Genomic DNA, 26,552 nt, shown 5'->3' with positions numbered 1-26,552 from the left:
CACAGGAGGGCTGAGGGGGCAGTGTGTGGGGCGGGGTGCACAGGAGGGCAGCGGCAGGCTGGTATTTCAGCCGCCAGCGGGCGCGTGGGGAGGGGCGCTGGGTTCCTGGGGCGAGGTTTGTTTCCTTCCTGTCACTAGCTCAGGCCTGCGGATGTCGTTTGCGTCAGGCTCAGGGGCGCTTGGCCCCCCCCCCCCCGCCCCTTCCAGGGGCTGTGACAGGAAGGATCTTTCTAAAGGCTGCAGGGAGCAGGCAGCTGCAGATCCCCCCACCCCTGGGTCCGTCTCCAGCGGGCTCCATCCCCGCACCCCTAGGCCGCCTTGCTCCCTGGCAGGCTGGGCTGGCGCGAGGCAGAGGAGCGGGGCCGTGGTGCTCCTGTAGGACGCAGCCCCATAGGCTGTGGGGGCTGGTCGCTCTCCCGCACCTCAAGAAGCCAAGCTCAATACCGTGGGCAGTGCAGCCCTGGCGTATCGCCCCTGCCCAGACTCGTCACACTGCCCCCTAACGCCCCGTAGCGTGTAGCCCCTCCCTGCTGTCCTCCTCCAGGCCGCCCTCTGAGGAAACAGCCAGGCGTCCGGTGGCCCCTTACAGACTAACAGCTGTATTAGGGCAGGAGCGTCCGTGGGTAAAACCCACTTCGTCAGCTGTATCGGAGTGGGGGTGACAGAGGCAGGGACACAGCGAGGCGCGAGTGTAGCAAGAGCGGGGAGTTACGTATGGAGTGTCGGACCAGCGTTAATGAGGCCAATTCGTCAGGGCGGAGATGGCTCCCTCCCAGCCGCTGACAGGGGGTGTGACTAACAGGAGAGGGGAAACGGCTTTTGTAGGGAGAGAACCATTCTCCAGCCGTACTCCGTCCTAATTTGATCATGTGAATGTTGCAAATGGATTGCAGCTCCCGCCTGACTCCTTCCTGAGCAGCACGGAGCACCGCATTCCGGAGACAGTCGTCCCAGGGACCCTCCCGCTCCCCCCGGCTCACAGAGACCAATCTCTTCTGCATGGGCCCAGGGGACTGGACTCGGCCCCGTCATCCCCCCTCCCCCAGCCCCTGGATCCTGCTGCATCATCAGCACATGACTAGTCTGGCGTGCGAGGCATCACCCGAAGTGGAGAAATTTCCCTCGGGACGTGCAGAGCGCAGGGATTTCGCTGGCCCCGGCCCGGCAGCAGAGGAGACTCGCAATCTGTGCTGTGTTTAGCCTCGCTCCATCCCAGAGGTGGGGCTTGTCCGGAAGGGAAACTGAGGCACAGCTCAGTTACGTGACTTACCCAGGGACATTCATGAAGTCAGTGGCAGGTCTCCCCAATCCCAGGCTGGTGCCCTCTGCGCCGGACCATCCTCTGGGCTGCTGTACAGCGGGCTCTCGATTTCGGAGCACCCGTGGGTCTCTCCGCTGCTCGTCACGCCGGCGATGCTCCTGCTGGTTAGCCGGTCACTGTTGGCCTGGGCTCCGGGCTGAGGCGTGCCAGGTGGGATCCTGGTGCCGAGAAGAGAGGGAGGCGGGTGGAAGAGGAAACGGCGGCCGTCAGGTTGAAAAGATGAGTGAATTCTTGAGGGTCCCATGCTGAGTGGCCCTCACCGCCTCATGCTGAGATGCGCCCGCCCTCCGCTAGCTGGACGGGCTCGGCTTCAGGGCAGCAGTAAAGGGCCCGCCGCCAGGGTCAGGAAGGCGCAGTCCCGCCGGGCGTGCTGTGGAAGCTGTGTCCACTGGCTCTGTGTCCGGTCCCAGCCCCTGCCAGGGACAGCACAGCAGCCCCATGGAAGTCGCTCTGCACCCCCGGGGGGATCCGTCCTGAGCCGGGGGCAGGAGGAGCCGAGGGAATGGGCGGAGGCCGAGTGGAACAGAGGCTGCCTGGCTCTGGGATCTCAGCTGCGGTTTGGCCTCCAGGGGACGGGATGGACGCCTGGAGGCGAGAGGCATTCGGAGCTGGGTTGGGGTGAGCGCCGGAGAACGTCCCTGCGCCGGGATCGTTCCCGGGCCCTGCAGAAGGGGCGTGGCCGCGATGGCTTAGGGGGACTTTTCCAGCCCCGCGGCCTGGGGCGGGGGATCCGACCGACAGAAGCCAGCAGGGCTGCAGGGAGGTTCGAGTACGTCTTAGAGCATCCAGGCGCCCGCGTTTCTTTGCCAGGCTCAGGCGTGAACGGGCCCAGGCCGGGCCTTGGGAAAGGGCAGTGGAATCTGCCCTGTTGCTCTTTCCAGGGTCAGGCAGGGAGAACAGAACCCTCCATTCTCATACAGGCCGGGTGCATCTCTGTGCTCACTTCTTCCTGCAGTGGAGGCGCTGGGCGGGGGGCAGGGAGAGGGGGCCTGGCCGGGGGGTACTCCAGAACAGTTGTGGTTTTGCATTCAGAACTTATGCAGAAACCCTGGAGGTGCCAGGGGGCTCAGAGGTGCTGGAGGGGTACACTGCTGGGGGGGGGCGTGCTGGTGCCAGGGGGCCCAGAGATGCTGGGGGGGTGCACTGCCGGGGGAGGGGGCCATGCTGGTACCAGGGAGCCCAGAGATGCTGGGGGGTGCACTGCTGGGAGGCCGCGTTTCCAGGCCTGGAGATGCTAGGGGGCCCAGAGGTGCCGGGGGGGTGCACTGCTGGGAGGCCGCGCTTCCAGGCCTGGAGATGCTAGGGGGCCCAGAGGTGCCGGGGGGGTGCACTGCTGGGGGGTCGCACTTCCAGGCCTGGAGGTGCCAGGGAACCCAGAGGTGCCGGGGGGGTGCCCTTTTGGGGGGGCCATGCTGCCAGGCCCGGAGGTGCGGGGGCTTATCCTTAGCACAGATGGTGCCTTGCAGCACAGGGACCGTTCTCAGCCCTGCCCTGTGTGTGGATGGTGGGCAGGACTCTCCTGCCCGATGGGAGGCTGGGTGGCAGTGTGGGGGGGTACCCAGCTCTGTTCCCGTGGCACGCCAAGGCTGGTGGCTCTGGCAGGAGGACGAGGTTTTCGCAGCCCCAAAGCAGCTCCCACCAGGAAGCGCTGGTTTATCTCTGGCTCCGGGAGACCACGTCCACACTGGGCTCTCTGAGCAGCCCAGCGCCCCGGCTCCTGTCCGTGATTGGGCACCAGGGCCTGCCAGATGGGCGGTGCCAGGGAAAGCGCCTTGCAGGCAGGGTGGCCGGGGACCGGCAGAGCTGCCAACCTGGGCAGCCTTCGAGAAGCCCCTGCGCCCTAGAACGGCCGGCTGGGCCTCCGGCTCCCTGCCTGGGCTTTGATCGGTCGGCAGCAGCCCCTCCAGGCCTCTGGAGCGGAGCCACGATTTGAGTACACGTGTCCCCAGGAGGAAGAGCCGCCCTGGGACACGCAATGGGCGGTGGCCCCGTGGCCGCTGCCTGGAAGGCGTTTGGTGGTGGCCGAGTGGGGGGCTCTGGGCAGGAGGGAACGGCGGGAAGGAGCCTGCCAGGGCCCCGCTGCCAGCTGAGTAGGTAGCCGGGCCCCGGGCCCCGCCAGGGAGCTGTAGTCTACAGGAAGTAGTTGTGTAATCTCTCCGGTGCCGTGTCTCACCAGGACCACACCGCCGCCGCGCTGGGGGGGAGGGGATATCGAATCCCAGCTTCAATCCGGGCACCAGCTCGCTCCCCTTTGGGGCCCGGCGCGACTGGCCGGATCTGGAGCCCGTGCAGTCCGTGGGGGTCTGTGTCGCTTTGGAACAGGCCCTGAATCTCTTCCGGGCCTCCGCTCCCGCTCTGTAAAACCGTGACAGCAACACGGGCCTCCTGCCCTCACAGCAGGCGGGCGGGGAGTCCACCGTCTGCCCGCGGACAAGGCAGTGGTGCTCAGCACAGCTCCGATACCACGGGGATGGGCACCGCTCTAGGTGGGGAAACTGAGGCACGGTGGGAAGCAGCTGCAGTTTGCACATTTTCACAGTGACTCACAGCCCCCCTCTCCCGCAGGTCATATTATCCGTCCTCTTTCCCCTCTCTCCCCCCCCCCCCCCCTCGCTCCCACTGCTTCCCTCAGGGCTCCTGCAGCCGCCCACTGATCAGAGGAGAGTCTCTGGCCAAGTCTGGCCCAGCACCCCCTCCAGATCAGCTGTCTCCCTCCGTGGCAGGGCAGCAAGTGGCCGGCGGGGCATTCTGGAAGCAGGAGGGGGCGGCGCAGAGAGGAACCCAAACGGTTGGTTTCCACAGGAAGCCGGCTGGTATTGCAGCTGGGAGGGGAAGGTGCAGGGTGACTGGGGTTGCTCGCAGCTCTCCCGTGGGGCCCGGTGCCCCTTTGGGTGCAGTTCTCTGGCTCTCCGCACCCCAAGTGGCACCGGTGGAATGAGCAGCACGACTCCTACAGCCGCTGGAATCGGTTCGAACCTGGCTCGCAGTCCCTCCGCGTGAGCCCGCTCGCGCCGTGGAACCGGCTTTGGCCCGGTCACAGCTGCACGGCAGGGGTGTCCCCGGGCCAGCTTCTGGCCCCTGCAGCCCTGCCTGCCCCACGGCCTGGGTAGCACTTGGGACGGATGCTCTGGGGAAGAGTTTTCACTTCCCAGGCGTGTACTGGATGGTGGAGGGGCCGGCGGCACCTGGTTTTGCAGAATCGCAGCACTGACACCTTCGCCCTCAGCATTGCAAAGGCTCCTGGGGCCTGCTCCGTTCAGCTCCGATTCCTGCCCGGGGGGGATTTTCCTTGTGCCCTTAAACTCCTGATCTGGTCCCATTCCTCCCTTCCAGCCCCCTGGGAGCAGTTCCCTCCCCTTACGTATCCCTCCGATGAATATTCCAGCACGGCAGCCAACAGCACAGTGACCTTCAGAAGGATTCATAGCAGGGGTGGGGAACCTCAGGCTGGGGGGTTGGATCTGCCCCCTGAGGCTCGGGGCCCCCCCTTAGCTGGCGCTCCAGCTCCCCCGCTGTCCCTCCGTGGGGCTGGAGCTCACCGAATCTACTAGCCTGGGCCCCCCTCGGCTCCAGTGTGCAGGGGAATGTGGGAGGGTCTTTCTCGTTCGGGGGCCACCTCGGTGAGGGGTTTTTTGCTTCTCACTTGTGTGCAGCCCCCGACTGATTTTTTTTTCTGTGGGTCAGCAGCCCCCCGGCCCAAAAACGGTTCCCCGCCCCGATTGACAAGCTTCCCAGACAAAGGGGTGTTTTGCTCTGCTTAGTTGGTTCATGGGGGTGTGTCAGGGACGGCACCTGCCTCCCTTATCTCCCTTAACCCTGGCTGCATTAGTTACTTCTAGCCTGCTAGTCCCTTCCAGAGGGGATCTGTTCCCGCCAGCGGACACTCCTCCCCTCTGGCTGGCTCCGCTTTAGAAGCCTTGTCTCCTGGCCAAGGCCTCCTCTTCCCCCAGAGATCAGCTTGTTCTGACCGTGGGCAGGTCAGCTGGCCCTTCCATTCCGTGGCATTAATCCCCCACCCCCATGGGAGTGCCCCCAGCTCCGCCCACATTCCATGGGGGGGGCACCGTGCCCCCGAGCGTCACCTGCAGAGGAAGTGAGCGTTGGGCAGGGAGCTGGGCTGGAACCGGGTTTCACTCGGCTGGGCTTGGATTCCATTTGCGGGAGGGCCAGCTGCTCCCGGCCAGCCAGCTGCTTGCTCCTCTGGCCCTGCATTGCCAGCACCACCCCCAGTCCGGGCTGCCAGGGGCTGGGCAGGACAGAACCCAGCCCTCCCTACCTTGTGCCATTGGCCTCATAAGGCCTCCTGGGTGAGAGGAGCTGAGCCGACTGGGCAGGAGCCTGGGGAACGCTCCTCTGGGTTGGGATGTGCCGTGTCGTGGGAGAGAGCGTCCCCTTCTCTGCCCGAGGCGAGGCCTGGCGCTCTGGACGCAATGGGGCTGAAGGAGCCGCTCCAAGCCCTCGCTGCTCCCGGCCCAGGGCTGGAATCCCGGGTGCTGTTGATGTAGTGAGAGGACTGGTCAGGGAATGTCTCCTCCTCGGTTCTGATCCCAGCTCTGACACTGACTCACAGGATGGCCTTGGGCAAGTCACTTCCCCCCAGCTCCGTCACACAGGGAACAGGACTGTTGTGAACTTTGCTTGTGAGTGTGCACCGCTGCCCTCTGCTGGATGGAAATAGGGCGGCACAGCTGTGTCCTGGCCCCGCCACTGCTACCAGACTCTCCTTTAGCTCAGGCGATAGAAACCTTTGGGTGTGGAACAAGAGGGTCTGAAATGCCTCTGTTGAATTTATCTCTCCCACAGCAGGCCCTTGTGTCTCACATCTGTCGGCCCCTCCCCCCCAGCTGTTTCTCCCACAGGCTGCGAAGGAGGAGGGAGGGTTGGTTTTATTTCCGCTTGCCAACAACGGGGAGATGCTGGGACGTTACTGAGCAGGGGGGCTGTACAGGCACCAAACAGACCAATTCCCCCAGCCCCGGGAAGCAGCCATAGTGTGTCAAGACGGATATTTGCTTAGCAGGAGAGTACCTGGGGCGCTTGTGCTGCCAGAGCGCTAGGGCTGCTCCGGTGGGGACGTCCGGGGAGTTCTACCAGTGATCAGGGATTTGAAATCCCTCTCGCCTTTTCGCGACCGTTCCCAGGCTGGGGGCTCATGCTGAGCCAGCCATCTCCTCTCCCCCCCCTTGTGCAATGGAGGCACTGCTGGCTGCAGCCTCACATCCATAGGATGGTTCAGGGCGGCCGCCCCAGGCCCTGCATTTTGGGGGGCCCCACGGTGGCACCTCAGCTATTCTCTGGACGGGCCTGCCATGGGGTGGAAGTAGGGGCTGTCTCCCCATGCCCACCCCAGCTGGCTGGAGCTGGCGCACCCGGCAGCCTGCTCCACTCTGCCCTGCTGCGTTCTCCCGCCTGCCGCGCTCAGCTCCCCCCTGCTCCCCCCACCGCAGAGAAGCTAAGGGCAGAAGGCTGGGAGGGTGGGGTGGCGGGACGGAGCAGGTTGCTGGCCCATCCCAGATTCTGGCACCTGCTGTCACCCTGTGCCTGCCCGCTTGAGTGGTGCGGGGCATGGGGCAAGAGGGCAGAGCAGGGGTGAGAAGCGGCTTGGGGGAAGGGGGGGCGGTGCAACAGAGGCCAGGTAGGGCCACTGGAGGGAGGGGAGTTGCCCCAGGTCTGGCACCGTCCTAGAGACAGCCACGGCTGTCCCACACCTAAGGGGGACTTGTGGGGGGGAAGCGGGGGGAGTTTTATCCCGAGAGAGAGGAAGTCCACGCAAGACACTAAGCACGGACACACAAGGCTGCCTTGCTAGGGATACAGCAAGGCCAAGCAGGTGGCCCGGAGGAACGAGGCACAGGCCAGGTGTGAGCAACGCCCACCAGGTTGCTGCTGGGTTCAGGCTGCCTGCGGGGGAGCGGCGACTGGCAGCAGGATACCTCGAGGGACTGTGGGACAGACCTTTGCGGGGGGGGGGGGGGGGAGCGGGATAGCGAAGGTGAGGCAGGGGAAAGTCACGATGCAAATCGCTAGTGTTATGCAAATCCGTGTCATGCAAATCGTCCGGGTGTTGGTGAAAGGCGGCGGGTTGCACGTTACGCAGCACTCGGCACCTGCCGCGCCTTCCCAGTTCTGGGACTTCCGACAGGCACGCACCAGCCAGCTCCTGGGTAGCCTTCTGGCCGCTCCCATGCAAAGCGACCCCCATCGGAGTCAGTGGAACAGCCCCAGTGAGGGGAGCTGACTGCGGTGCACACGAAGCCACAGACCTGCCCAGCACCGTCCCGTGGGTCCCAGCGTAGGAAGCAGGCCCACCACTTCCTACTTGCCCCGGGTCTTTCCCTCCCCTTCAACTCCTGGTCCTCAGTGGCTCCGGGGGCATCCCGCAAAGCGCAGAGAGGGGTGTTACAAGGAGAAGAGAGAAGAATTGTTCTTGTTAGCGTCTAAGGACAGGACAAGAAGCAAGGGGCTTAAACTGCAGCAAGGGAGGTTTAGGTTGGACATTAGGAAAAACTTCCTACTTGTCAGGGTGGTTAAACACTGGAATAAATTGCCCAGGGAGGTTGTGGAATCTCCATCTCTGGAGATATTTAAGAGCAGGCTGGACAGACACCTGTCAGGGATGGTACTTAGGGTCTATCACACTAAACCCACCAACGTGTATTAGATCGACTCACAGCCACATGCAGCCATCCCTGTGATGGTGCATGTCCATGCTCCCCTCCAGGAGCACGTCCTCCGGATTAAGGGGGCAGTGTGGGTAGCAGAGGGCAGCTCCCTGCCCACAGGCTCCCAGTGGGCTGCCCCCCGTCTCAGTTCCCCATTCCCCACCTGGAGCAGGGGAAGCAGCCCGGGCGCCTCTCTTCCTTCTTCACTGCTGGGAGGCAGCTGCCTCAGACTTCCCACCCCTGGGGAATGGAGTCTCAGCCCCTTTCCCTCCAGGGCCTGCTCGCTCCAGTAGCGACACAGGCAGCCTTGTCGGTTGCATATCTCTGGCATGGAGCTGTGAAACAGACAAGTCAGCCAACATTCCCAGGTGGGAGCAGGGCAGGAAGGAAGCTGCCCAGAATTCCTCATTCCCCTCTGCCAGTTCCTAGCTGGGAGCAGAGTAGGGTTGCCAGATGGTTTCAACAAAAATACCGAACACACTTGCCATGACATCACAATCTGCATTCCATCTTATTGAGAAAATACCGGACAGTTCTATTTTCTCAATTTGTTTCCTGAACAGAAAGCTCAAATACTGGACTGTCCGGTTCAAAACCAGACACCTGGCAACCCTAGAGCAGAGCTCACACTCCCAGTTCTCTGGGGCAGCTGGGTTGTAACTTCCTGGCTTCCTTGTCAGTTTCATGGCAGGAGCTATGAAACTGACAAACACTTGCCAGTTGGCTGGAAGGGAGGGTTACACAGACACTGTGTAACCAGCAGACCTCGGGCATCTGCGGGGCCCAGTCGAACCTAGGACCTCTGGAGCTTCCTGCATGAGCTAAAAGCCAGCTGGCTCTCAGCAGCCTCATTGTTCTCTCCCTAAGTGGTCTAGATGGGACAGTGCACCACACCCAGCAGGTGTGTGGGTTACAGCTGCATCACCCTGCCTAGGTCAACATATGTCCCGCCTCTCTGGGGGTGGAGCTATTACAGCCTGTCGGTGTGGGAGGGCACTTCTCGTAGCAGGTGGAAGGCTGGAGTGCAGACACGGACATAGTTAAGTTGACAAAAGCTTCCTTCCCCCAACCTAACTGCAGTGGCGACCAGCTGTTAGCCCTCCAGCACGCAGGCCAACAGCCTCACCGGGCCCCAGAGCAAGGCAGGGGAGCCCCCCTACCATGTGTGCCCCAGAAGGGGCAGTGCCTGAGGTGGTAGGGACAGGGCTGGGAGCAGCCAGTCCTGTGCACCACCTAGATCAGGGGCAGCCAACCCATTAAACAAAGAGCCGAAACAGTGGTGGAAAAAATGCGCAGAGACGCACCAGAATGGTTTTTTTGAGCAATTTTTGTTGAGCAAAAAAAAAGGGGGGGGGAGAAGAGCTCCCTAACCCCCCCCCCCCAGAGTTGTTGAGCAAAAAAAAAAAACCACAATGCAACAGGTGGCTCCCCTGCCCCGGTGAGCACAGGGAGCCGGGGGCCAGGGACCGTTTCTAGGGGTGCAGGGGTAGCTTCTCGAGCCATGGGGGAGACTTCACGAGCTGCACTTTAAGGCAGGAAGAGCTGCACGTGGGTTAGCCATCCCTGACCTAGATCAGGGCACGTCCCACCTCCCCAGCCCTCCGTAATGCCCAGAGCGTGCCATGTTGTGTGGCACCCCCGCCCCTAGGCAGCCCTAAGAGCTGCCCGGAGCGTGCCATGTGGTGCTCTGGCAGCAGTTTAAAGGGCTGGGCCTCTGGCTGCAGAAGCTCCAGGCCCTTTGGTACGGCCAGGCACTGGGGCAGCTTCCTCCTTTGCCCCCCCGCCATCGGCAGGCCTGCCACGAGGGCAGGGGACTGGACTAGATGACTTCTCAAGCTCCCTGCAGACCCTATGATCCTGCCTTGTCTTCTCCGCCTGCCCAGGGGCCTTGACTGCAGTTTCCACTGGGACCTGTGTCCGTTCCCAGGAGGGATCCGGCGTGAGTGGTGCAGGCAGCCCCTGAACCCGGTTCTCCTGTCTGGGAGCTTCTTGAGCAGCCAGCCCCCGGGGTCCATCCAGGCCTGGCCGGGCTGCGCCGCCGGCTGAGCTGCCTCTCCGGCGGGAGTGTATTTTTAAACCCGCTCTGTGTGTGGAGGGAAGCTGGCCTTCCCCTCCCCCCACCCCGCCCGCCTCACTCAGCCCCCGCCAGGTCGCCCGCCGCGCCTCCCACGAGTGCACGCCGCCTTCCCGCCGCCGGCCCTGCCGCGCCGCTTCCTGCCGCCAATCACCCAGGCGGCACACGCTTCCCCAAAGGCCACCCCACGCTGCTCTGCTGCACGGGAGGTTCCCTCTGCCCCTGCCCGAGCTGGGTGAACAGTCCCTGGTCCGGACGGTGGCAGAGGCTGGAGCAAGCACCTGCCAGGCTGGGAGGTGGGGCTGGGCTGGGCTCTGCCTAGGGGGAACAGCCTGCTGTGCATTTCCTGCTTGCACTGTACACCGGGGTTTTGGCTTGCCGAGCTCCTGCGGATGTGCCTGTGTCACCGCGCCCTGTGCTGCGTTCACCTCCGGTCGCCCCTTCTCCGAGATTTGCAGATGGGCGGCTAGAATCAGGAGCCCTCTAGGGAGAGCCGTGGCCTCCTCATACTGCCCCCTTCTGCTTACACGGGGCACTGCTGGCGCGCTCTGCCTCAGTTTCTCTCCCCCGAGGACCGGGGCGGCCCATCCATATTGGCCTCGGGCGCCAAGATAAATGGGGCGCCACATGGTGAGGCAATATCATTGAGGGGGTTGGAGGTGGGGTGCCGATTGCACGGTTCGCTTTGGGCGCCAGTTGCTGGCAGCTGATCTAGGGCCGCCCCTGCCCGAGGTGGGTCTCAGCTAGCCACACACAAGACTGTGCTGGAGAGGTGGCTTAGCCCTCAAGCCAAGTCACAAATGGATTTAGCCTTCGGGGGGGGGGGGGGGGAGAGGCCAGATAAACACCTTCTGCCCTTCCCTGGCTTCTCTTCGCTCCCAACTCTGGGTCCCTTTCAGGCTACCTCTGAGTGTTTCCCATGCTCCGGTAGAAAGAACAGGGCCCTGGGCGGGTCCCTCGAGTATTTGGCCTCCTGCAAATCCTTGTGGCCTTCCACAGGAACGAGCCAACAACCTCCTCTGGTTCCATACCCCAACGGAAATATTTCAGCCCTTAAGGGATGTCTAGGGGCCCCTTGGTACCCCACCCCCACCCCCAGGCTGAGAAGCAGCTCTGACATAGGTGGGGCTCACTCATCTCCCTTAAAAGGGGCAGACACGGTGCTGTATGAAGAGGCTGCAAACGGTAGGGCTGTTTAGTTAAGTGAGAAAACCAAATTAGAGCTGGTCAGAAAAAATACCACAGGAAGTGCCACAAAATTCTCCCCTCCCCCAAGCTTCCCACTAGAGGATCTCAGTCTGGCCATGAAAAAAAATCAAACCTCCTCAGTACAAAATGTAGAGTTTTGGAAACCAATGCTGCCATTTTACTACCACGATCCAAAAGGTTACTGGGTTTGGAGAGGGAAGGGAGAAAAAAAGGAAAGAAGTCACCACCCCATCTACCCACCCCCTGCAGAGAAAATTTCAGCCAAAAGGAAAATTTTCCAAAGATCTCATTGGCCAATCCGCCATTTTGAATCCAAAGGCATTGAGATGCAAACATTTGGAACAGCCATCGCTAGAAAGAAGGAATACAAAATTATAACTTGAGGGGAAGGGAGATAAGAGGCTGAACAGAGGTTCCCAGCCTAACGAGAGAAGGGGGCAGTCAATGAAACAGAAAAGGGACAAAATGAAGGTTGAGAAAAGGACAGTGCACGAATAGCCTGTGGAACTCACTGCCACAAGATATCTCCAAGGCCCAGAGGTTGGCAGGGTTCAAAAGAAGATGGGCCCACTGCGGATTAAAAGGAGGGCTGTTGTACCCCACCGCTGCCTGCTGCAGGGTTTCTTGAAGCAGGTGGGGGATGCATGATACTGGATTAGGTGGACTCCTGGTCTGTACCAGCTCTTGACCCACACTCCAGTAGGTAGGATCCAGGACTTGATGCTCGCCCCAGGTCCGAGCTAGAAAAGGGCAGCGCTTGAAAGGAACTTCCCACCACTAAATGCTTCCCCAAAGTGCTGCAACCTAGAAATGTTGCAAGTGCAGGCTTTCACAGGGGACTTCCTGATCTCAAGGTGCCCTGATGACGGGGCTGCTCAGGGTATTCTGGAGTACCCGTTCCCGAAAGGGGCCGGGGCGGGCAGCAATCGAGACTCCGCGAGCCTGTTGGCAGGTGGGGGCAGGAACTCTCATTTGTAGTTTTGCATTTGTACAGCACCTTGCGCACCGGGCCGGGGTTCCCAGTGCCCTTGCAATACATGCAGTCAGTGGAATGAGAAACAAGGGGGCTGTTTAAAGGCCTGATCTCCCAGAGAGTCCAGTTCCCCTACAGACCACAGCAGTGGGGCAAGGGGGTACAGAGGTAAAGCCATGAGGTAAAAGCCAGGAGAGTCACCAGACCGACCACACAGTAACTTCCACAGAGCTCAGGGTGCCAGAATCTTGCCCCACCAATACATTTTTGCCCAAGCAGCCCTACTCACCGCCTTTCCATGGGCTTTCGTTCCCAGGCGCCCTGAGGCAGTATCCCAAGTGGCACTGGAACCTGCCTTATAAAGGCCCCTGACTCCGCCCCTTCCCAGCATGCTTTGCTCAGAGCAGCTTGATATCCGTGGTCCCTAGTAGCTCTAGAGCTACACCACATCTTGGCTCCGTGCTCCAGGTCAGAACGAACCATCCAGCATCCCTTCCTGAGCAATTTCGCACAAACCCGACCCCCCCAGCCTGGTAACAGTCGGGGAGCGAGGCACAAGGAGCCATCGCTGTCTCTCAAGATCCCTCACAGAGGGAGAAGCCAGGTTGGGTTTGCTGGAAAGCAGGGTCTTTTCTCCCTTGATGCTCCTTTCTAAGCCCGCGGGACGGTTGGTTTTGTGGCAGCTCGAGGCGATGGCCAGGAGGGAAGGGAAGAAGGAAGCCCTGGTGCCTGGCTTAAACTATTCTCTGCTGCCCTCAGGGGTTCCCATGGTGGCTTGTTTCTCTACCAGTCCCGCTGTCTCTCGGAGCCACGGGGGTGCCCGGGGGATGGGCTGGGGTCAGGGCTGTGCCCAGCTGGGAATTTTGTTTGGCCCGTTAGAGAGATCGGCTCCGTTGACCAAACAGGGGGCTGGCTCCAGGGTTATCTGCTGAATCCCTGCAGGGTTTGGGGCCTGGGGTTTTAATCTGATTCACAGGGAGTTTGGGGGAGACCAGCGAGACTGTGGGTCGGATGGAAACCCCGGCCACCCACCCGGACATACCGCTGTTCTTGTCCCTCCCTGTGAGAACACAGGCCTTTGTCCCAGTAAGAAGTTAAGAGCCTACTACCGCTACCAGCGACTTCTTTGGCTCAGTCGGAGAACTCTGCCCTCTGTCCCATGGTCCTGGATTCGCACCTTTCTGATGGCCTTAGTGCCAGCTCCTTCCAATCCCATGCCTGGTGTATTGCCGACCCCGAGAGGCTGGTCCCCTCTCAGCTGTCCCTTTGCTGGGCAGTGCAGTAGGAGTGGAAGTTCACTGGGGCAGCGACCCCCTGGATCTTACCAGGCTCCCTGCTGGCACCCCCCGTCACTCGTCCCTCAGCAGACCTGCTTAGCCTCCCCCATCCTGTTCTGCTCTGCAGATCAGCTGCCAACCTTTGGCTCTGCTCTCGAACAGTTAGAGGTTAGGAAGGGGCCTGCACACCGGGGAGGGGGTGAGGCAGCTGATCAGCCCACATCTTCCTGCTGCAGGGACGGGTTCTCGCACTCAGCCCCGAAGCCGCTGCTGCTGGATCTGCAATAGAAGAACTAGAGGTCACCAAATGAAATGAATAGGCAGCAGGTTTAAAACAAACCAGAGGAAGCTTTTCTTCACTCAGCGTACAATCAACCTGTGGAACTCCTTGCCAGAGGATGCGGTGAGGCTAGGACTTTAACAGGGTTCAAAAGAAGAGCTAGATAGATTCATGGAGGATGAATTAGCCAGGATGGGTAGGAATGGTGATCCTAGCCTCTGTTTGTTTGTCTGATCCTGGGTTCCAGGGGCCCGGAGCCATCTGGCAATCCCTCAGCCCGGTCCTGAGCTCCCTGGGGGGAAATGGGAAGTCACCGAGAGGAAATAACACTTCCCTGCCCAGGGCCAAGGAGCCACCACCCTGCAGAGGCAGCTACAAACCTGTTTCCTTAAAAGGGGTGGGGGTGGGGCAGATTGGGTTGCCCAAGCCCCAGCTGGTGTCTTCTCAGGGGGCAGCTGAGCCCAGCTGGGCTGGGCCTGGAGGTAAAGGAAGACAACCCCCCCCCCCCCCGGGAACGTGAGGGCGTAGCTGGGAGTGTGCTGTGTGCAGCGGTGATGCCCCATTGCGCTGGTAGGGGGCGCTCCGCTGCCCTGGCTGCCTTAGGATACCGCCACACAACTGGGGTTCTGCCCTCTCCCGCCCCCGTCACTAAACAGCCCAAGGGGCTGTCCCCACCAGCAGGGGTGTGAGCCAAGGCGGCAGGCCAGGATGCTGCGGCTGTCACCTGCCCAGAGGGGAACATTCACCAGCCGCCCCAGGGGAGGGCGTTCCCATCACTGGAGGCCCGGGCGGGTCCCGGCTCATGGGGCGGGGTTGTGCATGACGCCAGCCCGCGGCTGCAGGAAACCCCTTCCTCCGGCTCCTGGATTTGTCTCAGCACAAGGCCTGGGCGGGGAGCTTGATGGCACCGGGCGTGGTCACAGCCGGGTCCCGGGCGGAGAGGGGGTGAGAACAGGCAGCTACCCCCTGCTTCTAGCTCAGCTGCCTGCTCTGCCCAGGGGTGTGATTGCAGCGTGACCGCGTGTGCAGACCGGCCTGAGCTTGCTTCGACGGAGCCAGCTCTCTAAATAGAGCAGTGATAGAGGGGCTAGCCCCCTGAGGGTGTACCTGGGGGCCCGGCAGGATTCTGCTACTGCGCCTTCGCTCCTGGTGGCTCACTGTGGGGGCCGGGAACAGAGCCCAGGGACTGGGAACAGAGCCCAGGGACTGGCACAGCCCACACTCCAGGCCACATTTTCATCTGCGAGCTGGCAGTAAACATCCCAGCCAATGACATCGGCAGCGAGCAGAGCAAAGAAATGCCCCTATGGCTAATCAGAGGGTAAAGGAGGCAGCTAGAGAGAACAAGCCAGCCCGGGCAAATAGAACTGGGCAGGTCTCAAAAGTCTCTGGAGGGAGAAAGGGACAAGACTTGATTGCCAACAACAACATGGAAGAACCCCAGAAGGAAGCACTTGCCCTACAACAGGAGAAGTCACGAGGCAGTTGTGAAGTCACGAGGCTGTTGTGAAGAAGCTACCTGAGGATGTGTCTACACTGCAGAGTTTTTTTCGGAAAACCTTCAATCACGTCCACACTGCAATCACCTTCTTTCAAAAGAAAATCGAAAGAGCCGAGGGGTTTTTCCGACAGATGAGCTGGCTGGGAAATCGAGCGAGCGCTGGCCAGGCTTGGTCACTGGTGTCTCGTGACTTTACTCTTGTGATTGAACCTCCTTAGCATCCTGCTCAGGACGCCGGGGGGGGGGGGGGAGGGGGGATGACCTGCACATGGGAAGGGACCTTTGGGAGCAGAAGTGACTTTCAATACAGGCTGAACCTCTCTAGTCCGGCACCCTGGAATGATTCGGGGGCTGGGGCACATGACCTACGAGGAGAGGCTGAGGGACTTGGGTCTGTTTAGTCTGCAGAAGCGAAGAGTGAGGGGGGACTTGAGAGCAGCCTTCAACTTCCTGAAGGGAGGTTCCAAAGAGGATGGAGAGAGGCTGTTCTCAGTAGTGACGGATGCAGAACAAGGAGCAACGGTCTCAAGTTGTGGTGGAAGAGGTCCAGGTTGGATATTAGGAAAAACTATTTCCCTAAGAGGGTGGTGAAGCACTGGAATGGGTTCCCTAGGGAAGTAGTGGAGTCTCCATCCCTAGAGGTGTTTAAGTCTCGGCTTGACAAAGCCCTGGCTGGGTTGATTGAGTTGGGATTGGTCCTGCCTAGAGCAGGGGGCTGGACTTGATGACTCCTGAGGTCTCCTCCAGCTCTGTGGGTCTGTGATTCTCTGATAATTAGTTCAGCGCTGAAGACCGGCCGTTCTCAGGGGGCCAGGGCTTTGCCACAAGTCCTTTCCGGGGCGGTAAATGGCGGTTACCTACGTCGCGCCAGGTGGGATCGTGGAAGGGGCAGAGGGAAGTAATTGGGGGAGGGGTGCCTGCTGCTCCTCAGCACCATCCTGCTGCCCCCTCCTACCCAGAGATCCCTCAGCATGTTTGCCATGAATGAGTCAAACCTCACGCCCCTTGTGAGGCACCTACAGGATCACGCCCCTTGGGGGGAAACTGAGGCAGCGCCTGGGGAATTGACTTGCCCCGTTTACACATGAGTCTGTTCCGTGGGGTCTCTCTGGCCCTGTCACACCACTGGGAGGCCAGGCCGTGCTGTTACCCCATCGTGCCGGCTGGGATGTGGACACGGGGGTGATTGAGTGACTTGCCCACGTCACAGAGTCCACAGCAGAGCCAGGAGTTGACCCCAGCTCTCCTCAGTCCCAGGCCCTACCCAGTGGGCCCCATCCGCTGGTGACTCAGGCTCCCCGCTCCCCAGCCCGGTGAATTCTCCCCGAGACCACCCAGCTCCGCCTGAGTCCGCTCTAGCTGAGCACGGATGAGCACGGCTCTAGTGGTCCGGGCCCGGAGGAGCCAGCCTGCAAAGAGCAGCTCCCGTTGAGTGACTGCACTGGCACAGGCTGGAAGCGTCGCTCCTGGCTCCCCCGCCTCTCCCCACACAGCAGCCAGCCTGAGCCCTCTTCCTCCATAGCCCCATGCAGCAGTTCAGCCTCACTTCCCCGAGGGGAAACTGAGGCCCAGGGAAGGGGGGACTTGCTGGGGCCACGCAGACAGGTGGGGACAGAACCCGGGAGTTCCTGGACTCCTACTCGTGGGGTGAGGTCCCCTCTGCAGGCTGGCCCCAGGTGGGCATCCTCCCCCATGGCCATGCGGGGTGGGTGGTCCCCTCACAGAGACCCCCTCCATGCCTGGCAGCGGGGGAATGCCGGATGGGGGGGAGGGGAAGGAAGCAGAGGCACGGAGGAACCTGGCCAGGCTGGGGAACAGCTGGGGGGCAGCGCAGAGGGGAACAGAGGCCAGCCGGCTTATGGGGCTAGGCTAGAGGGCAGCCTGCCAGTGCCTTGCAGGGAGTGGATGCCTCTGAGCCGCGCCGTGCTGCCAGTAGCTGCAATAGGCCCCCAAGGACAGAAACCTATGGGGGGGGACACTGAGTATGCCCAGCTGGCTGCTTTCCCCTTTGCCAGGGGGATGCCTGTGTCAGAGGCATGTGCAGGGCAGGATATGGGGCCTGGACCGGGCAGGGGAGTTGGGGTGTCCTGTATCCCAAGATGTGCTGTGGGGAGGGACCCCCCGGGCTCCCATTGCTGCTGGGCAGAGGCAGGGCCGGGACTGGCTGCCCACACCATGCAGCGCGCTGGGCCCTGTGCAGCTGTGTAGGGCAGGGAGGTCACATGGGAACACTGGTCACTGCGAGCCAAGTGGCTCGTGCCCCTAAGCCCCCGGGCGCTTCCCAAGGGAAGGCAGGAAGCGGGGGGGCCGGGCGGGCTGGGTGCGCGGCGGCAGGAGCAGGAGGAGGGTGTCGGGGGCCTGGGGCATGCGAAGGGTGGCGTGATGGGACAGCAACGCCTGCTTTGCTGGGGGCAAGTTCCCCTGGCGTTTGGATGGGGTACAGCCCCGCGAGTTACTGCCCTCACAAGCTACCCCCTTCCGCGCAGCCTGGCCTCTCGTCCCCACCCCGCAGAGCCAGCCCACCGCCTAGCCCCCTGCACAGCGGGGGGGCCGGTGGGCAGGGGAAAGCATTTGGGACGTGGTGACCCCAGTGAGAGGTTCCCAGCCGCACACAGCCTGCCCGGCCCTGACAGCTGTGAGCAGTCAGCACGCTCAGGGTGAGGGGGCCACTTAACACCTCTGCAGTCACAGGACTGGGCGAGGAGGTTTGTGGGTCACAGGTGGTTGTAATGAGGCAGGGAGTGCGGTTGTTTGCTGGTTCTGGCTGGCTGCCGGCCATGTGCGGGTGTTGGGGGTGCCCCCCGCCCCTGCTGCAGGTTTTCTGGTTGGTTTGGTGGCAGGGGGCTGGGAGTGGACAGTGCTCACCATAAAGGGAAATGGCGTCTTTGGGGCTGGTTTGTTGTGGGGGGGGTGTCGCCGAGCCAAAGTGGAGGGGGCTTGCTTTGGGCGTGTGAAGAAACGGGATTGGTTGGACTGGGGGGCTTGTTTTGCTTTTTTAATCTCGTGAACGCTGGCACCTCTCATGCAGCCACCTCTGGGGTGGAACGGGGCAGCTGTGTAACAGTGGGCGGCCCCGGAGCCAGCTCTTCAGGGTGGGCGGGGAAGCAGGTCCTGTATTGAAATGGGACGGCGCGGAGACTGGAGGGGGGGCAGGGCCGAACGTAACCACAAGCATCAGGATGTGGCCCGGTAACCAGACCGAGCAAGGCTCCGACGGGGGAAAGACAGTCCCGTTCTCCGTGAGCTCACAGGGCATCTGGCGTTGCCCCTTTGTTACCTTCTGCTCTTCCCAGCTCTTTGTTGTGGTCCCACCAATTGTCATAGAGCAGGGTGGGCACAACGTGGCCCATGGGCTGGATCCAGCCAGCCAAACTGCCAGGCCTGGCCCCGCCACCGCCAGCCCATGGCCCAGCGGAGGCCTCAGGCAGGCTCCCCGCCTTCCACGCCCCACACACTGCTCAAAGCAGCTGGCTGCAGGGTTGTGTGCTCCGCACACTGCGGGCCCCGGGGCGGGGCCTTTGCATGCTGTCCCTGCCCCCAGCACGATCTCCTAGCGCCCATTGGTCAGAAACCGGCCAATGGGAGATGCCGGGGCCATGCTTGCGGCATAGACAGCATGCAGTGCCCCTGCTCGCAGTGCTCAGTGAACACATGGCCTCTGCAGCCGGCTGCTTTGAGTGGGGGTGGGGCAGGGCAGGCAGGGAGCTTGTCTGAAGATCCTGCTGGGCTGCTGGCTGGGAGCAGCCTAGGTACGTGCCTCCTGACCAGAGCCTGCAGCTTGTACCCCAGCCCCTTCCTCCCACCACCCTTCTGCTCCTGCCCCATGTAATCCAAACCCTCTGCACCCTGCTCCTGCACCCACACCCCCTCTCAGCCCCTGCACCCCAATCCCCTGTCCCAGGTCACAACCCCAACCGCTGCACCCAACCTCCACCCCGCACCCTGCACCTCTTCCATTAACGGTGCACCATGGAAGAGTGCGGCCCTTGGCCACTTACCACGTTCTTGGAGTGTGCCCCCCCTCAAACATTCTGTTTTCTCCAAGTTTCAGTTGTGTTGACGTACCCCCCAGACTTCTCTCGAGTGCCCCAACGGCACCCGCACCACTGGTTGAGAAACACTGCGCTAGACCATCCCTGACAGGTGTCTGTCTAAGCTGCTCTTCAATATCTCCAGAGATGGGGATTCCACAACCCCCCTAGGCAACTTATTCCAGTGTTTCACCACCCTGACAGGCAGGAAGTTTTTTCTACCATCCAATTTAAACCTCCCTTGCTGCACTTTAAGCCCATTGCTTCTTGTCCTATCCTCAGACGTTAAGAATCATTTTTTCCCTCCTCCTTGTAACACCCTTCTAGGCACCTGAAAGCTGCTATTGTGTCCCCTCCCAGTCTTCTCTTTTCCAGACTACACAAACAGGCTCTCTGGGGGGAAGGCCATCTGTCTGTATAGCGCCTCGCACGCTGGGCACGCCTGCGACACAAATCCATGACTTCAGCTAGGTGTCCCTTCTCACTGAAGCCGCAGTGTGTCTCTGTGTGCCCCTCACCCTGGCCTCAGTGTACTATAACATTTGGTTCCATCCCATGCTGGTCCGGAACTGACCCTGACACCAGCATGACTTTCTGTAGCACCTTCCCAGGAGGCCTCCTGTCCTAGTGCCCGCGTGTACGTAGGACCCAAGCTGGCCCTGGTGCGAACGGGCTGAGGTTCAAGCTTGTCAGAACCCTTTGGGAAGGACCTTGGGGTGTGGGAGTGGAGGCTGTGGAAGAAGGGGTGGGCAGGACCTCGGGGTGCGGGAGTGGAGGCTGTGGAAGAAGGGGTGGGCGGTGGGCAGGACCTTGGGGTGCGGGAGTGGAGGCTGTGGAAGAAGGGGTGGGCAGGACCTCGGGGTGTGGGAGTGGAGGCTGTGGAAGAAGGGGTGGGCAGGACCTCGGGGTGTGGGAGTGGAGGCTGTGGAAGAAGGGGTGGGCAGGACCTCGGGGTGAGGGAGTGGAGGCTGTGGAAGAAGGGGTGGGCAGGACCTCGGGGTGTGGGAGTGGAGGCTGTGGAAGAAGGGGTGGGCTGGACCTCGGGGTGCGGGAGTGGAGGCTGTGGAAGAAGGGGTGGGCAGGACCTCGGGGTGAGGGAGTGGAGGCTGTGGAAGAAGGGGTGGGCAGGACCTCGGGGTGTGGGAGTGGAGGCTGTGGAAGAAGGGGTGGGCTGGACCTCGGGGTGCGGGAGTGGAGGCTGTGGAAGAAGGGGTGGGCAGGACCTCGGGGTGCGGGAGCGGAGGCTGTGGAAGGAGGGGTGGGCGGTGGGCAGGACCTTGGGGTGCAGGAGTGGAGGCTGTGGAAGAAGGGGTGGGCGGTGGGCAGGACCTTGGGGTGCGGGAGTGGAGGCTGTGGAAGAAGGGGTGGGCAGGACCTCGGGGTGCGGGAGCGGAGGCTGTGGAAGAAGGGGTGGGCAGGACCTCGGGGTGTGGGAGCGGAGGCTGTGGAAGAAGGGGTGGGCAGGACCTTGGGGTGCGGGAGCGGAGGCTGTGGAAGAAGGGGTGGGCAGGACCTTGGGGTGTGGGAGCGGAGGCTGTGGAAGAAGGGGTGGGCGGTGGGCAGGACCTCGGGGTGCGGGAGTGGAGGCTGTGGAAGAAGGGGTGGGCAGGACCTCGGGGTGCGGGAGTAGAGGCTGTGGAAGAAGGGGTGGGCAGGACCTCGGGGTGCGGGAGTGGAGGCTGTGGAAGAAGGGGTGGGCAGGACCTCGGGGTGTGGGAGTGGAGGCTGTGGAAGAAGGGGTGGGCAGGACCTCGGGGTGAGGGAGTGGAGGCTGTGGAAGAAGGGGTGGGCAGGACCTTGGGGTGCGGGAGTAGAGGCTGTGGAAGAAGGGGTGGGCAGGACCTCGGGGTGCGGGAGTGGAGGCTGTGGAAGAAGGGGTGGGCAGGACCTCGGGGTGCGGGAGTAGAGGCTGTGGAAGAAGGGGTGGGCAGGACCTCGGGGTGCGGGAGTGGAGGCTGTGGAAGAAGGGGTGGGCAGGACCTCGGGGTGTGGGAGTGGAGGCTGTGGAAGAAGGGGTGGGCAGGACCTCGGGGTGAGGGAGTGGAGGCTGTGGAAGAAGGGGTGGGCAGGACCTTGGGGTGTGGGAGCGGAGGCTGTGGAAGAAGGGGTGGGCAGGACCTTGGGGTGTGGGAGCGGAGGCTGTGGAAGAAGGGGTGGGCAGGACCTTGGGGTGTGGGAGCGGAGGCTGTGGAAGAAGGGGTGGGCAGGACCTTGGGGTGTGGGAGCGGAGGCTGTGGAAGGAGGGGTGGGCGGTGGGCAGGACCTTGGGGTGCGGGAGCGGAGGCTGTGGAAGAAGGGGTGGGCGGTGGGCAGGACCTTGGGGTGCGGGAGCGGAGGCTGTGGAAGGAGGGGTGGGCGGTGGGCAGGACCTTGGGGTGCGGGAGCGGAGGCTGTGGAAGGAGGGGTGGGCGGTGGGCAGGACCTTGGGGTGCGGGAGCGGAGGCTGTGGAAGAAGGGGTGGGCGGTGGGCAGGACCTTGGGGTGCGGGAGCGGAGGCTGTGGAAGGAGGGGTGGCATGGGGAGCAGGGACAGCATGCAGGGTGCGGAGTCACCTTTCAGGCTCCAGTAGCCCCCATGCTTTTAGGAGCTTCCATCACCCCGACTTGGGCCTGCTTCTGTGCCATAAAGTTCCCCACCCCTCAGCCCTACATTTCGGTGACTCTAGGTCTCAACGGAGGAGCCTGGGTGGAGCAGGAGGCGGGTCACGTGGCCGCTGCGCTCACTTGCCTCGCTCCCCTCCCAGACTCTTACGGCTGGACGGTGCCCTTGTGACCCCCTCCCCCAAGGCCCTGCCCCTCTTCTGTGCACCCTGCCCTGAGCCTGCTCCCTGACTCTCTCTCTCCTCCCCCCGCCAGGTTGCTGAAGCGGAGCCCAGGGAAGGTGTGCCGGGATGCAGAGCATAAAGTGCGTGGTGGTGGGTGACGGGGCGGTGGGCAAGACCTGCCTCTTGATCTGTTACACCACCAACGCCTTCCCCAAGGAGTACATCCCCACGGTCTTCGACAACTACAGCGCCCAGAACACGGTGGACGGCAGGACTATTAACTTAAATCTGTGGGACACGGCAGGCCAGGAGGAGTACGACCGGCTCCGGACGCTTTCCTACCCCCAGACTAACGTCTTCATCATCTGCTTCTCCATCGCCAGCCCGCCCTCCTACGAGAATGTGAAACACAAGTGGTACCCGGAGGTCTGCCACCACTGCCCCAACGTGCCCATCCTACTGGTGGGCACCAAGAAAGATCTGAGAAACAACCCCGAGGCCACCAAGAAGCTAAAGGAGCAGAACCAGGTGCCCGTCACCACCCAGCAGGGAATCACCCTCTCCAAGCAGATCCACGCCGTCAAGTACATGGAATGCTCTGCCCTCAACCAGGACGGCATCAAGGAGGTCTTCACGGAGGCCGTGCGGGCCGTCCTCAACCCTCCCCCGGTGAAAGCTAAAAAGTCCTGCATCCTTTTGTGAGGAAGACTCTGGAAACCCAAGCATGCCTCTGGGCAGGGTGGCTGCTTGGGGCTGGGGAGGGTGCCTTAGGACTCGGAGATGGTTCTGCCCTTGTCCAAACCTTGCCTGGTCCCTCTGCTCCCAGTGATGCTAGTATGTAAGGCCCTTTTCTCTCCAGACGCTTCTCTGCCCCACAGCAGGGGACGTCCTGCCTCCATTGTATCCAGCGTGTCCCACCCCCCTGCCCCAAGCCTGGCCTTCGTCCAGTGACGGTGCAACTGTTGACCTGGGTGTCACCAAACCAAGGCTGTTTGCAATAATAATAAACCTTGTTTGCACTAATGCGTAGATTGTCTTGGATCACATGGGGGGGGGTCATTGGACAGTTTCCCCTCCTCTTTGATGTGTAACTCAGAGCTGAACGGCTTCCATATCTTGGCAAGCCCTCTCCTGAGAAGCGAGAGCTTCGACAGCCTCTGCAACCTCATACGCCAGCTCCTCGGCCTTCGGTCCCCCAAAACCCCCTGTTACAGGGATGGAAGGAAACCAAAAACCGTGCTCGGTGCTGAGTCAGGCTCGGGGGTTGCTTGGTTTGGCTGACGGGCCGGCGGAACGGAAGCGATTGCTGAATTGCAGGTTGCAAAGCTCCGCCCCCAAAGACACACGTCGGGCTCGCTTTTGTCCCGTTGAAGACCTGTCAGGGCCTCCACTGGGTTGACTTCTGATTTGTCAGAAGACCTTTTTGTCTCCTGCTGGCTTCCTCAACGTTCCTTCTCCTCTGAGACCACCCGGCCGCACGGCGTGTTTGGAAAAGCTACCCCTGTGTGAAGATGCTGTCGCTGTGTCCCGCCTGGTTCCGAAGAGAAGGCGTTTGTGCTCACGGGGTGGGGGAGCTGGTACTTCTGTTTTGTTTTTTTCCCAAAGGAGTTTTTGTTTTCTTCTGACACGGCCCCATTTCCAGAGACACGTTTACAGAGCCGGAGGCTCCAGCCACGCTGGCTACACGCCCCCTCTTCCACAGCTAGAACAGGCGGCCCAGCCCGCCCTCTGGGGTCACCTCTTTTCAAAGAGCACCACGCTTTGCTGCTGGCATTGAGATCCTGGGCTGGTTCCTCCTGTGCCCAGCCACCTCTCTCTGAGACCACGTGTCTTCTGCCTGGGAACCAGACCTGTCCTGAGAACTTCCAAAGCCACCTGCCCCTTTGCCTCCTGCTTAGTGAGCGGCAGCCGTCAAGTGTTTATTTGAAGTGGGGAGCGCTGCGAACACCATGTGCCTAGACAGGGGGTCTTGAAGACACCAGTGTAGGCGATCAGTGAGAGGCTCTCCTCCTCCCGCCGTCTTCCCGCAGCTGCCCTTTGAATTCTGCTACAGCAAAGGCCAATTGCCCCAGCCAAAACCTTTGCACAAAACCGTACCACTGTGCATGGCCCTGCCTGGCGTGCAGGGGACTGGACACGCTGACCCCTCGGAGTCCCTCTGGTTCTGTGATCTCCTCACTGCTCCACGTTTCAATCCAAGCGTCAGACCTGACCCGTTGATCCAGCAGATGCAAAGATGAAGCAGGCTCTGTCTCCCCTCCCGCCTCCCGCCGCCTCTTTCGTGCCCATGCGACACTCCCAGCGGACTGCCTTCCCTGTGGATGCTCCCCTGGGGCGGGCGGAGGGGGCAGTGCAGCCTGGCGGCCAAAGAGAGATGCAGGAAACTACGGCGCTGCAGCGTGTCCTGGGAGGTCCTGGCAAGGAGACCTGGCCCCTTTCGTTGAGTGAGCTCAGATATGGAGGCTGAGGCCAAGGGGAACGACCTGCGGTGGCTGGGAAACAAGATGCATTCTCTCTCCTCCCCAGCACAGCTGTAATGCAAGCAACCGGCTCCCTCTTGCACCCAGGGTCAGGCAGCCGCCAGGAACCGAGGGCCAGGGAGTCTCTGCCCTGTCCAGACAGGCTCAGTTGAATGTGGAGGGGACATTCGGGTGGGAGGAGTTCTTGTGCCACGGCAGAGAGTTCCAGTGGTGCTGGCGGCGGGTTTCCACTCAGTCTCCGCCCACGTCCATAGCGCAAAGTAGCAAATCATGAGCCCTCTCCAGCTAATGCAGAGAATCCAGTAGGTGGGACCGACCCGGCCATCGATGGCAGCTGGAGGCCACGGAGGTTGCTGACGTTCCAGCTGAGGGAGCTGGCACTCTGGGCCATTCGCCGTCCCTTCCCATAGCAGAGCGGCAGCCTCCAGAGCTTCACATCCCTGGCTAGGGGCTTCCTGACACCAGCGTTGGCCATCTTGGGAAACGTCTCCCATGAACAGCGAGACGAGGCCACCGGAGCCTCCACCTGTCTCGCCAGGCCGACGGCGGGTGGCCACCCTCAGCTTTGTCTGTGTCCGGGATGAGTGCAGAAACTCGCGAGGGTCAGCGCACCGCCCGCTGCCTTGACAAGAGAAGCCTCCGCCAGCGCGTCACAAGAACCCAGGTGAGCGGGACGAGCGTCGGCGTGCAAGCGAGAGCTACAGGCTGCAGCCTCTAGTGGGCGACATGGCCAACGTCGCAGGCCACCCGCCAGGATGGGCGAGGCACTGCAGGGTGTATGTACAGCCGACGGGGCCTTGGGAATTAGCACAACGCGGACATGGCCTCTGTGGTAGCTGCCTTGGCTGGCTAGCGTACCGGGTGACAGGCAGCTCAGAGGTCTGCGCTGGGGCAGCCGGCGGCCCAGCGTGAGGGGCAGAGGAAAGGAACTGCCTGTATAACAGGATGTATACGGCACGGCTGGCCGGGATTTCTGAGCGGAGCCCCGTTCCAGCCCGCTCTGGTTTTCCCGCCGGCTCCAGCGCCCTCTCTTGATTTCGGCTTGAAGGGCAATTCTGCCCCTGCGTTTAATACGTTTGTGACGCCGGAGCCCAGATTGCAAACGAACCCCGGGGACCCCGGAGAGGTGAGCTCGCTCCCGAGGGACCCGCGGAGGGAAAAGCCAAGAGAAACAATCGGGTCTGGCTGCAAGGAGCGCCTCGCGGTGTTGCTTTAATAAATAGAATATGTCAAGGCTGCCTGTGTCTGCCGGGCTCTGCTTTGAAACCCTCCGGGGGGACGCCCTCAGCAGCTGGGGCCGGGCCGGGCTTGGTGTGACGGCGAGTCGGGGTCCTCCCGATCCTGCAGCCCCATAGCAGCAAGAACAGACTCCACCAGCCGGTAGAACAGGGAGGGTTTATTGCTCCTCTCAGATACAGCACCGCACAGATGTGATGTGGTTACAGGAGCCTGGGCCAGGATGCCTCAGCCCCCTTGAGATGCCTCAGCCCCCCAGGGCCCTCAGATTCCAGCCCCCTCCTTAGACTTTCTCCTTCATGGTTCCAGCCCAAGATTGCTCGCTCCCAGACCCTGCCCCCAAGCCAGCTGTTCGCCTCCGCCTCCCTCCCTTTGTCTCTCCCCTGGGGACAGAGCCTTGGCTGTGTCCAGACTCCATGCCTCCTTCGACGGAGGCATGTAGATTAGCCACATCGGAAGAGGGAAATGAAGCCGCGATTAAAATAATCGCGGCTTCATTTAAATTTAAATGGCTGCCCCGATCTGCCGATCAGCTGTTTGTCGGCAGATCGGGAGAGTCTGGACGCGATGCCCCGACAAAGAAGCCTTTCTTCATCGACACAGGTAAACCTGGTTTCACGAGGCTTACCTGTGTCGATGAAGAAAGGCTTCTTTGTCGGGGCATCGCGTCCAGACTCTCCCGATCTGCCGACAAACAGCTGATCGGCAGATCGGGGCAGCCATTTAAATTTAAATGAAGCCGCG

The 26,552-nt window shown here is 61.8% G+C and overlaps 1 protein-coding gene across 2 annotated transcripts in view; it reads left to right on the top strand.

Annotated features, from left to right (window-relative positions):
* Positions 1-25,808, top strand: part of RHOG (ras homolog family member G) — a 40,284-nt gene extending 14,476 nt beyond the window's left edge. For both annotated transcript variants that reach the window (XM_075919688.1, XM_075919689.1), the window contains exon 2: positions 22,184-25,808. In XM_075919688.1, the coding sequence (XP_075775803.1) occupies positions 22,219-22,794 (576 nt within the window). In that variant the 5' untranslated portion in view covers positions 22,184-22,218 and the 3' untranslated portion in view covers positions 22,795-25,808. The remainder of the gene's footprint in view (positions 1-22,183) is intronic.
* The last annotated feature ends 744 nt before the right edge of the window (positions 25,809-26,552 follow it).

Source organism: Pelodiscus sinensis, chromosome 1 (assembly GCF_049634645.1).
Source record: "Pelodiscus sinensis isolate JC-2024 chromosome 1, ASM4963464v1, whole genome shotgun sequence".
NCBI classification, from domain to species: Eukaryota; Metazoa; Chordata; order Testudines; family Trionychidae; genus Pelodiscus; species Pelodiscus sinensis.
This window is presented reverse-complemented; position numbering and strand designations above follow the sequence as displayed.